The 11,378-nt window shown below is 40.6% G+C and overlaps 1 protein-coding gene across 1 annotated transcript; it reads left to right on the forward strand.

The window, feature by feature from the left end:
* Positions 1–329: 329 nt before the first annotated feature.
* On the forward strand, positions 330–7,052 carry TNFRSF4 (TNF receptor superfamily member 4). The gene is made up of 8 exons (XM_050909651.1): positions 330–351; positions 1,033–1,116; positions 3,564–3,686; positions 4,062–4,163; positions 4,597–4,663; positions 5,208–5,437; positions 5,758–5,883; positions 6,621–7,052. The coding sequence occupies exons 1-8, from the start codon at positions 330–332 to the stop codon at positions 6,689–6,691; spliced, it is 825 nt and encodes a 274-aa protein (XP_050765608.1). The 3' UTR covers positions 6,692–7,052.
* The last annotated feature ends 4,326 nt before the right edge of the window (positions 7,053–11,378 follow it).

Consider the following 11,378-nt stretch of genomic DNA (forward strand, 5'->3'; position numbering starts at 1 on the left):
GCTTGTGTTAGGTGAGGGCAGGACTGCAATGCCAGTGTGCTATTCAGCCTGCTCCATTGCTGTCCTATTGTTGCTGGCTTGCACAGCTGGATGGAGAAGCCTTCTGGGGGTTTGGATTCCAGAGTTAACGTGCTTCTGTGGAACAAAACAGGCATCAAAAGTAGCTGGTACGTGAGCATTGCATCCTTTGCTTTCATAGAGCACACCTCTGCTGGAAGCTTTTATTTCCATGGGAGCAAATGGTAGGGGTAACACAAAGTCTCTATTTTGCAGTAAGGAGCTTGCTTTTCTTCAATGGCAATGCAGGGAGTCTGATATTAAGGGTCGAAATGGAGTCTGCAAACGCTTCTTGTTTGTAGCTTTTGCTAGCTCCTGAGGGTAGTATCAAGATGACTGATGATTTGTGATTCCACACTCTCCTGGAGAAGAGAAATGTATTAACAATGTTGGTTTTTATGCAGCAATAAAAGTCATGGGTCTACTGTTACCGTCAGACCAAGGGGAGAGAATCTGTCTGTACTTCGCCTTTTAAGGAGCAAGCCTGTGTGGGCTATGTTTCATTTTACCGATGGCTCTCATCCGTAACGGTTTTCAGGCATTACCTCTGTATTGCTTTAATACTCCTCTTTACAATAACAAGGATCGTCTCTTCTAGTTCTCCTGGCATTCAAGGCCTATGCTTTAATACTATGTAGAGAGGTATGTACCTGGCTGGAGGCACTCTGTTTTAAGGCTATGAATAGAAATCTTTTCATAATGCTATTCGGCATGCTGTCTTTCTGCCTATGAATATTTTAGTTGTGAACTGCAAAAAACAGGTTTGTGGGGTGTGGGAAAAAGGATGGGGGCGTGGAGCACATGCTGGGAATTTCCCAGCAACTGACATATGAATTTGTTCTGGTCACCAGCGGTTTAGAATCACTTCCCAAGAGTTTGCCGCTATCGAAATTTTGCTGGGACAGTAGGGCTGCATTATGGTAGCTGTAGGTTTTTACTTGCATTTTTCTACTGTTTTGTTCTTGCTGCTGGTAGTCACTATTAGCCATTGCTTGGGATTGAAATGCAAAGAACATCAATATCCTTTTGGTGAAAAATGCTGCAAGGATTGTGCCCCTGGTAAGTAATTTTCAGTGGATGTTGGTTATACTTGCTCGATGTAATATCTATCAGTTAATAACCCACAGGTGGTAGAAAACAGTTTGATGGAAATACTCAAATGTAAGAAGCATAACATGGAGAAGAAGCATTTGATGAGGAGACTTTCATATCAGTCTAGGCTGACAAAGGTTATTTCTATAACATACTAAATTTAGGAATCCTCCTCTTTGAAAGAGCTACGTGTTCTTTAACTTCTTTTGTGTGGCTCTGTTTCCTTAATGTGTCAGTCTGGTGCATTTTCATTGTGAGAGTATTAGCTGAGAAAAGATGGTAGGATTTATGTTACTGTCCTTCTCCTATCACATAAAGAAGCTCAGAAATCTTGCATAATAATGGAAAATTTAGGTAATTAATTCTGTTGCTAAAGATGTTTTTTAAGCTCTCTTTTGTAGCAAGTTTTATACTACTTAAGACTTGGTGTTCTTTTAAGGAAAAAGATATGCTTGATTCATAGACAGAGATTAGCAAAACATAACTTGACAGGAAATGTATTTGTTTCTTCCTTTCTTATTGTAGAAACTGAATGAGTCTGAATTCTGGGTTTTGCATGTATATGTGTGGTTTTTTCCACAATCGGAATATCTCTGAAGGCAATGCAGATTTGAGAAGCACAAATGCAAAATATCAAACCTCAAATACTTTAATAGTTGGGATTTCATTATAGAAATGTCTTAGTGATGAAGAGTAACAACAATTAACAGGTAATATTGCTGTTCTAGGGGCAATCCCCTTAACAGAAGGGATTATTTTTAATACAGTCAATATTGACTGTACTAAAAGAAGGGTACATGTACGCACCTACAGGGAGCGTAGATCATGTCTGTAAATGCGGTTGCAACTTAAAATCTTGCATGCAGTTTTACGTGCATCTTTCAGAATAGTTACTTTCTCTTTTCATAATTAAGGCTACTACACAAAGTGGATATGGTATGAACTGATGCAGTAGTATTGTCTTCAAAGATGCTAACTGGAATAAATTCAGCCTTTAAGACTTCAGGCAGTTTATTGCATTATTCTCAAAACTATTTAAATCTGAGTGTTTCTGAACTCAATTTAAAGAAAGGCATACTTGTATGCAGATACAGATAATCCTTTATCTCTAAAGTTTTTTGTTCCTCCTTACGCTGAAAGAACTTTTATCAGGTTTTTTGCATTGTTAGCAAATCTGCTGCTGTTGGGGAAATGTTTCTTCATAGTCTCTTCCTGATTGTCTAGATAGTAAAACTGTAGAAGTGTATTGCATAAATTGTGGTCACTAAAAATCTCCTATATTTTGCCACTGGTAGCACTCAATAAAATGCAGAGAAAATTAGAGTGAGCAAGAGACTTGGTGCTCATTATTCACCTACAGAATGGAAAAATGGAGAACCAAAATGAAAGAAACGGTCTGTGAGAATAAGGACGTATTTAAGCTCAACTGTAAAAAAAAAATCTAGTCATTAAAGCTGTCTATAGTTCCTGCAGCCTGTGCTGTATGGAGAGAAGCTAGTGAGATAGAACATGTCTTGACTCCTTTTCCAAAATCCACTGTTAACTTACTGTTTCAGTTTGGGCAAGTCGCTTTGCTCACAAACCTTGTCATCCTAGCGCATCGATCTGAACTTCTGTGTAAGTACTGTGTATCATACAGGTTGGAATTTGCGGGTGCAAGCATTCAGAGCTTGTTTCTAAATGCAATGTGTGATACACACATACTGTTTGGAATAGTAACAAATGCCTGCCTTACATCTTGCGCTGTGTCTCACTGTTTATGAAATGGAGCTAGTAACGTCTTTGATGTTGTTGAGTGCCAATACAGATGCATATCAAAATACAACCGCATTCTTTCATGCCTAATGGGCTTTCAGAATGCCAACAGAAAGATACTACAGACATTTATTCTTGACTGCTTCACTAATGAATTCTCTGCAAACCTGAGCAGTCCATTGCCATCTTTTGTACCTGTTTGGGATTACTTTGGGTTAAATTGCATGATTGATTTCATAAGGGAAGGCAGAATCTGTCATAAAGCCATTGTATTACACTGGAGATCAGACCTATTGCTGTGCTAAAAACCTGCTTTTTTTCCTGACTGACATTGGCTGCACACTGTGATGTCTAAACCATATGAAAAAGTGGTCCGGATAAGTGATATTTGAAATCCACTGGGAGAATCATGTGGGGTATTGCCTCAACTCTCAGCAAGTCATCAGGCCCCTGCTAGCCCATTTTAGCTGCTTAATTTACAGTGATGCTATGGGTCAAAACCTTTAGGGATTCTGGCATGTCTAAATCTGCTGAATGTTTTCAGCCAGAGTTGTAAGCGGAACTGTCACTGTCTGGGCACTCTTTCATTCTAATGCATGAAAATGAAGAGGGTTTCCTTCTGATATCAATCAGTTCCTCCTACGTGGTCTTTGTTTTAGGTGAAAGAATGAGAAGCCGCTGCACTGCAACAACAGACACAGTCTGTGCCCCCTGTCAAGACGAATACTTCAGTAGTGAGCACAACCACCACTTCTGCAAGAGTTGTACAATCTGCAACACTAGTAAGTCAGCTGTATAGTGATCATTTCTTGATATGAATTTGGGAGGCAATCAGTCTTCATATGCTTTCTTATCTTTGTGTGCTCCTCAAAGGCTGATGTCGTAAAGCCTGCCACTTGAGATGACCAAGTCCAAAGACTGGGTTATCATTTCAATAGTTGATATCTCCTGGTTGGTACTGATGGTAGAGCCTTCAAAGGGAAGCAGGCTTGTACTGCCTGAAAACTGGTGTCTTCAGAATTGTTAATAAACTCTGTTCTCTGCAGTTGTTTCTACACACAACAGATAAGCACTGAGTAATTAATTGTTGGTTTTTTTTTTTTTTCTTCTTAACTAACTTCTTGTCTCTCTTTTGCCCTTTATTCTGTTGTTGCTAGGGAAGGGGAGCGTGGAAGTGAAGAAGTGCGAGAAGACCTCTGACAGAATTTGCACGTGTGTTGCAGGTTACATGCCAGATGTCAGATATACACTGGGAAGCGGTAAGTTAGTGATGTGTCAGACTCTCCAAACTCTTGCCTCCACTTCAGATGAGATAGTTGTTATTTCTAGTGTAAAAGCTGTTGTCATTTGTCTCATTGATATCTCCACACAAGTGTTACAGCAGGGTAGTTGTGCAAACTGTTGCTCTGTGATTCCTGAGCTGTCAGAAATCTTAATGCTCTCCTTGTTAATATCCATAATTAGCCGCTAGAGAAAACAGGAAACCTTGCCAGTTGCAGGCTAAAATGAACCATTGAGCATGTTGTGTTACTTCTGACCCAAGGACTATCGTTTTTAGAAGCTATGTGGGTTTCGTTAGGTCTGTTCTGTAAGCTAGACTACTAGTATAAGGTATTAGTGTAATTACTGTGTAGCTGTCATACAGTTATGTTGCTAACTGAACTCAAATTCTGCCTCTTTCTTTTTTTCCAGTATGCTTACTATGTCCTGAAGGGTCTTACTCCACAGGGGGAAATGAAAACTGTCGACCCTGGACCAAGTATGTATCACTGATCCAGACATGTTCAGAGCAATATTTTGGGTTTACTTCTGTAGCAGGTGATGCCCAGATCATGGTGTGTAGAGTAAACCTGCAGTAGGTGCAATGAAACCATGTTCCTCATGACTCTCAGGAGCCGTGAGCGGTCTGTGTACTCATTTGAAGCATCTGTCTGCCTTTCACCCTTTCTCTCTTCACCTATGGCAACAACAGTATTCTCAGCCTTTTTTTTTTTTTTTTTTTTTTTTTAAGGTCTGGATGTTTTGTTTCTGTAGCAAAACATTCCCTTGCCAAATGCAGCTGTGCTTCAAGGCTGTTACATGTACCGATGCTAAGAAAAACAGAATGTCAGGTTTTTTACATTAATAAGTTCGATTAGCTTAGTTGTTCTTCACACATCTGTAGAATCTAGGAATGGTGAAGCCTGAGTTTGTATTGATAAAACAAAGATTGTAATGTTCACTCACTTGTTCCATGGAGGTCACTTGTAAAGTCATTACTGCAACTGTTTGAAAAACTACACTAATTTATTTTACATCTCCAGCTGCAGCATTCTTGGGAAAAATACTCTTCGACCAGGGACAAAAACAGATGATGCGGTTTGCAGCAACCATGTCACACAGCCAGCTGCCTCTCAGAGTGCAACACCTGCTTTGAATCTTTCCACCACTGACCACAAGAATAATATGTCAACTGCAGTGTTCTCACCGTCCAGACCCAATGTGATTCCTTTCATTTGCCCGGATACAAACAGCCCCACAGAGACTAACTGGGGTAAGGAGAGGGAATGACGAAGTCTAGTCTCTCTCTCTACTAGAGCTGGTCAGGAATTTTCATGTGAAACTGATTTCACTGGAAATGAAATCACACTCTTTCTCAGAAGCCATATCTGTATTTTACACAGTCTTTCAGTGAGACACACACAGGATTCTAGATATCTTGCTAGTCTGCTTGGCAGCTGGGACTTTTAGGCGTTGTGGTTCAGGGGTACTTCTGGAGTTCTAGGTACCTTCTTTTGAAGCTGGAAAGCCATGGGAACTCCAGCTAGAATCATGAATCTTTTTTAGTGTATTCTTCTTCCGTTTTTCTTCCAGGGTCTTTATCGCTTATCCTTATTTGTCTGATATTGCTCATGGTGAGTGGAATGTCCATCCTCCTGTTGATTATCCAAGCAGCCAAAAAAGAGACCAAGAGGAGGCCTTGTGGAAACAACCATCAGAGTGAGTTTCTTTTTATGGGGAAAAATGTATAGGAAAGAGAATAATCGGGGCCCCCTATTTGAACTTCTTATAACTGTTTCAATCCTAATGAAGTCTGCCTGGCTAAGTAGCACAGTGTCATCTGCAGTTAATACCAGTGGTTGATCCTCTGTTTAGTCCTGAGGCACTGGAGGTCATGGTGTCTCAAGTTTGCATTCTTACAGAGCACAGATTCCCCTGCTTGTTGCCTTGCAGAAGGATTCTCTCTCTCTTGTTCTCTGATTTTAACTCCTTCTAGCTTTTCCCCCGCTTAGTCCCTGCAAAAATGATGTAATGATTTTGTGCAGGGAATTCTATTCAGTACAGAGAGGATCCAGAATCAACAGTCTTTTAAAGAGTATATTGTGAACTTTTTTGCCTACGTAGAAGTGAATTGTCTTGAAGTGTCTCCTGCAAACACAGGAAAGGTTTGGCTGAGAAGAGCTGAACTCTATATTCAGAATTAAGTGGCAGCCTGGCTCTTGAGTCAGCCCACAGCTGCCTCATGTTCCGTTCATAGAGCAATGGTAAAGTGTATTTTCACTGTTCCCTACACTTGGTCTTTCCTAGCACTGGCTGGAAAGACAAGCACCAACCCAAATGTCACTAGGCACACTAGGTGCCTAGTCATCCATGAAACTAGAAAAGTTCCTGGCTTCCCTTTTCCTGCCCCTTCTACTCTGTACAGTGTTGTTGTTTTTTTATTGTCTGTCTTTCAGAAGAAAGGAGCTGTCGAATTCCTGTCCAGGAAGAACAAATTGACTCCAATTCTAGTCTCATCAAAAACTGACTCCACATTACGTTACTGTCTCCTGCATTTCTGAGCCGATCGATTGTAACAAGTCATGTGACAGAGCATTCTGTGGCTATACGTGTGGGTGTGTGTAACTGTTTAATTGCACTTCGGTTCCTTTGGGTCTCGTTGAGTGGCCCCTTTGGCATTAGGACCCATGGGAGTAGCTGTTCTTGGTGGAATCACGTGATTCCTTCTCTTAGGCAGATCCTGCATACAGCATCCCTGTTGCCAGGACTGAGTTGATATAGTCCTCTGTGCATTTCTAGCCAATTCTTTATGTAGTGATAGGCAATTCTCTTTGGACTGAAGAAAGTGTTTAGGAAGCTGAAAGAGCTGATCATTGAGCAGACAGAAAAACAGGGAAATCAAAAGACTTGCTTTATAACTGAGTTTATATCTTGTCTTGTAATTCTGAGATGCTAAGCAGAGCATGCCTCTCTTTTCTCAGTGCAGGTATCTCCAGTGTTTCAGTCTAATTCCCAAATGAACTCTCCTCACTTTAGGTGGAGAATCTCCCCTGAGGAACCTAGCCAGCTTCCTTTGTGCTTCCATTTTTTCAAGTTATTTCTTCTTGGCCAAGTTGAGTGGCATATGTCAGCTGTGCCTCCAGAGACAGTTGTCATTGCTGGTAACTCTTGTGCTGGCCGTGCACCAGAATAGCACCAGAATTCTGGTGCTAGCTGTTAAGTGACTGTTGAGAGATGGCTATTCAATGCCACTTCTCTCTCTTCTGCATTTCTTCAAACATACCCATTGAGAAAATGTCATGTTAACATATTGAGCAGTTTCCCCATTGTCAGGCCAACAAATGGAATTACTCATGATCACCAGGTAGCTGCAGATCTCCAAGTGTTTGGAAATCTCCGTGGAGATCTTCATGTGTGTGGAAAGTAGAATATGTGGATTGCCAGAAGGCAAAGGGAATGGTAATTTCTGATTAGAACATTATTAGCGGAAACTGTAGTTCAAAATAGGAGGAAAGGTAGAGCACCACTTGTCTGCGCTGTAAACTTTAGAAGTTGCAATGTATAACTAATGTTTTATCTATAAGCCCTGAGCAACCAACACACCGTGTGCTTCCTCTTGGTGGACATCCTGCTGTGCTGAATACCCCAGTGTGTCTGCTTCAGTCAAGCTTGGACATCTCCACAGTAAAATTGTTTAGCTTAAACCACTTTTGTGGGACTTGATTGCTTGCTGTGGATGTAGGGAGCAACCCACAAGCAAGTTTGGTTCCAGACAGTGCTCTGGATTTGGGGAAACTCTGTTTATGTCTTAGGTTTAGGAGCATGTACATGGACATTCAGGGGTTTTCTGCTGATGAATGATAATTTTGTGATGGGTTAGAAAAGAGTAACTCCTTAGATCTTCTCTGTTGATAAGAGGCAAGAGCTGAACTCTTAACACAGTGCTGACTATCTGGGCCTTCCAGGGTTGCATTTGAGCAAAGATCATGTAACAGTGGATAGATGCCTAAACTATGCTCTAACCATTCATCTGGATGATCACCTTGTGTATGCTGTCAATGGAACCTGCATTTAGAACTGAAGAAGGGTTCTTGATTTGGTCTCTGTGCAGTTAAAATACCTGGTTGTTTGCCTGTACACTGTATGAAAGGAATTTTACTTCTGTAACGTTCTTCCACAAGTTAATCGGTCTGTAGTTTTGGAAAGCATTCAAATTTTAGATAGCAAGTTCAAAATCTGAAGTGTCTGAGAGAAACCTGAAGTGTTATTGTGAATAGCTTTTGATGTAATTTAAATACCTCAGTGTAAAAGTTCAAGAAGAAGTAAACTTGAAAATTATATAATTCAGAAGTGTTTTTCACTTCAAATATAACTCCTCAGTAGATAACTCATTAGACATAGGTATTTTATATACACGGTACCAAAGCAGATGCCAAAATATGCAACAGAAAATGTATTCAAGAATACAACTGGTGTCTAGAAACATGTTTTTAAACATATGGGGTTTTATATGTTATACATATGGTGTACTTAGCAATGATTTCCTATTTTGAAGTGCATATACAATGTATATAAACATTTGTATTGTATACGAAGTGTGATAGTGACTTTTTGAAATAAATTGTGGTAGCAGCTAGATGCATGTGTATAATGTGTATGATTGGAGAGTACAAACGAGCAAAAAGTTATTCCAGTGTGTATAATTCTCATAGAAAGCAGGATCACCAAATGGTCAATCCTATGGCTTAGCAGGCTTTGAGTTGCCTGCTAAGGCAACATGCTGCCTTGCCCCTGGCTTTCTGTGCGACTTGAGAAAGCTGTGTGTGGTGTTTTTCTCTCTAAATCTCACCTGGCAGCAGTTCTGACTTGAGAGTTGCTGGGACATTCAAGATGATATGGCTCAGCCCCTTCAAAAGCGTGGCCCCTTTTGTGAACGTAGAGGTCTTTGAAAGTGTGCTGTGGCCTAAACGCTGTCATCTTGCAGTGAATTGGATGGCAAAGTGCAATGGATGAATCTGAGAAATGCATTCCAGGGAGAACCCAACAAATTCTATGAAATGATGCTTATCAAGTTTGTAGGCTGCACTTCAGAGGCAATAAAGCAAGTATCATGTTTCCACGTAACTGAGCAAGGTGCAGATAACTGAGCTATCTAAGGTTGTGGGTTATATGATGAAAACACAGCCCACAGGAACAGATGAGCTGTTGGCTTGACAGAAGTGCTGCTGTGGCGGCAGAGCTCCTCTGGGGTGTGGGTTCATCAGCTGTTTCCACGAATCTTACTTGTTTTCTGCCCTCTGGCTCAGCTGCACAGGAAGATGCCTGAGTGCACTGTGTTCTTGTGCCTTCCTACAGCCTCCTGATCAGGAGATTTCCTGCAAACTAGGGCATGGGTTCCCTCTGGCTGGAAGAAGGAACTGATACTGGCCCTGGAAGCCCACAGCAGAGGTAAGGTAGCTGAGGACAAATTGCATTTGCTCATCAACGTTTGGAAAATTGAAGATAGACAATTCAGCGTGCTGTGTGGCTGAAGGCCTGTAATAGCAAGCCCTCGCAGGCTGTAATTGCTGGCTTTTGTGCTAATGCATACCTGTGAGCCAGTCTGTGCTGGCTATACTGCTGTAGAACTGTATTCAGTCACTGTGCCGAGACGTATAATCCCATCAGAAGAGTTAAACCATAATAACATTTGATAGGATTGGAGGCATTTTTATGATTTGATTTTTTTGAGGATTTGGGTGTTGGTAGATTGTCGGTTTAAGTAAACTAATGTAGATATTTCGCTCTAAAGGAATAACAGGGTTTGGTTTTTTTATTGCAATGATCAGTCTTGTCACTCTTCTGTGAAAAACTTGCTTGGATTTTTTTGTTCCAATCCTCCCTAAAATGGCAGAAAGTAATTAAAAATAGGCAGAGAATCTTGAACAAATTGGTGCTGCCTTCTGCCCATGCTTGTCTTCCTGCTTGCCAGAAAAGAAACTTTCCCTTCTCAAAGGTATGGCCTGTGTCACAATAATTTCCTGTTTTTCAACCGTTCAGACTTCCCCTTTTTCAGGCACTTGAGAGGGACACACTCTAAGTTGTGCAGCTTCATCTAAGCTGATAAAGATAGGGCTGTACTGGAAATTGAAATTTTCCAGTATAATGCAGTAAGCTGAGGTGTCAGTTCTTCTTTTATTCTGCAAACCAATGCTAACTCTGGTTTTAGTGTGAACTGTATAGGCAGTTAGAGTGCTTGGTAAACCTATATGATTTGTAAATCAAATGCATCTTGGTTGCCATAGAGCCCTGATTTAGGAAGTCACTTAAGCACATGCAAAACTGCATGAATGTTGTCACTAAAATTTGGCCTCTTGATTTTTTTAAGAACCATCTGTAAAATGGACTAATAATTCCTATAATTTTGTATTTCTGGGTGAGAATAACACCATTTTTTCATGAATCATTTAACTTCTTTTCAACTGCACTAGCCATGAGTTACAGGCCACATGGCCAGCCCCTTATATTGTTTGTTTGTAATTAGCTACAGATAGAGGTTAGGTCAGATTGCTACAAAAAACCAGGAGGAAAACCAAACAAAAAATGAACCCCTCTTGTCTTTGGGATTTCTATCTACAATATTTTTTTTCTCCCTTACATGTGAGGCTCTCACATATGGCTGCCTGGAGTTTTGACAAGGCTATTTGTTTAAAATGAAGGTTTGTTTTGCTTATTGCTTTGCATTAAGTTTTGGAGAAGGCTTAGGACAAGAACAGATGGTATTTGAGAGCCACGTTCGAAAAAAATTACATAAATAAGCTGGGTTTTGCAGTTCTTGAATATTCCTTTCAGACTGCAGATTTGGCAGTTAACGTGTATTTCATGTTTCAGTAGTTATTATAATTAAAACAAAAAAACCACAGGTCCGTAAGTTTATGCTTTTTATGTTCACTTCCTCCTTTGTCTTTTTTTTTTGGTTTTCCCCTGCAAATACATGACAAGTTTCTGCTACTGTGGCTACCCCAGATCCTTTATCTCCTGCATTTTCTCTTCACATTCTCCTGTGACTTAGAAGTGCATCAGGGTGACTCAGGTTTGCCATGAGAGACTTACGAAAGGTCACATCCGCTGATAGACGCCATGCCAGGTGCTAAGCTGGAAAGGAAATACACAGCTTGGTAATGTCAGGGACGTGGGGTTTTTGCCTCTGTCTGGTTTGGTTTCCCTCTATGAAA

Source organism: Gymnogyps californianus, chromosome 21 (genome assembly GCF_018139145.2).
Source record: "Gymnogyps californianus isolate 813 chromosome 21, ASM1813914v2, whole genome shotgun sequence".
NCBI classification, from domain to species: Eukaryota; Metazoa; Chordata; class Aves; order Accipitriformes; family Cathartidae; genus Gymnogyps; species Gymnogyps californianus.

Excerpts from the sequence above, each read along its gene's own strand:
- TNFRSF4 (XM_050909651.1), top strand. The coding sequence starts at position 330 with ATGGAGTCTGCAAACGCTTCTT. Across the intron at positions 3,687-4,061 it reads TTGTACAATCTGCAACACTA|GGAAGGGGAGCGTGGAAGTG; the intron begins GTAAGTCAGCTG and ends TGTTGTTGCTAG. Across the intron at positions 4,164-4,596 it reads CAGATATACACTGGGAAGCG|TATGCTTACTATGTCCTGAA; the intron begins GTAAGTTAGTGA and ends CTTTTTTTCCAG.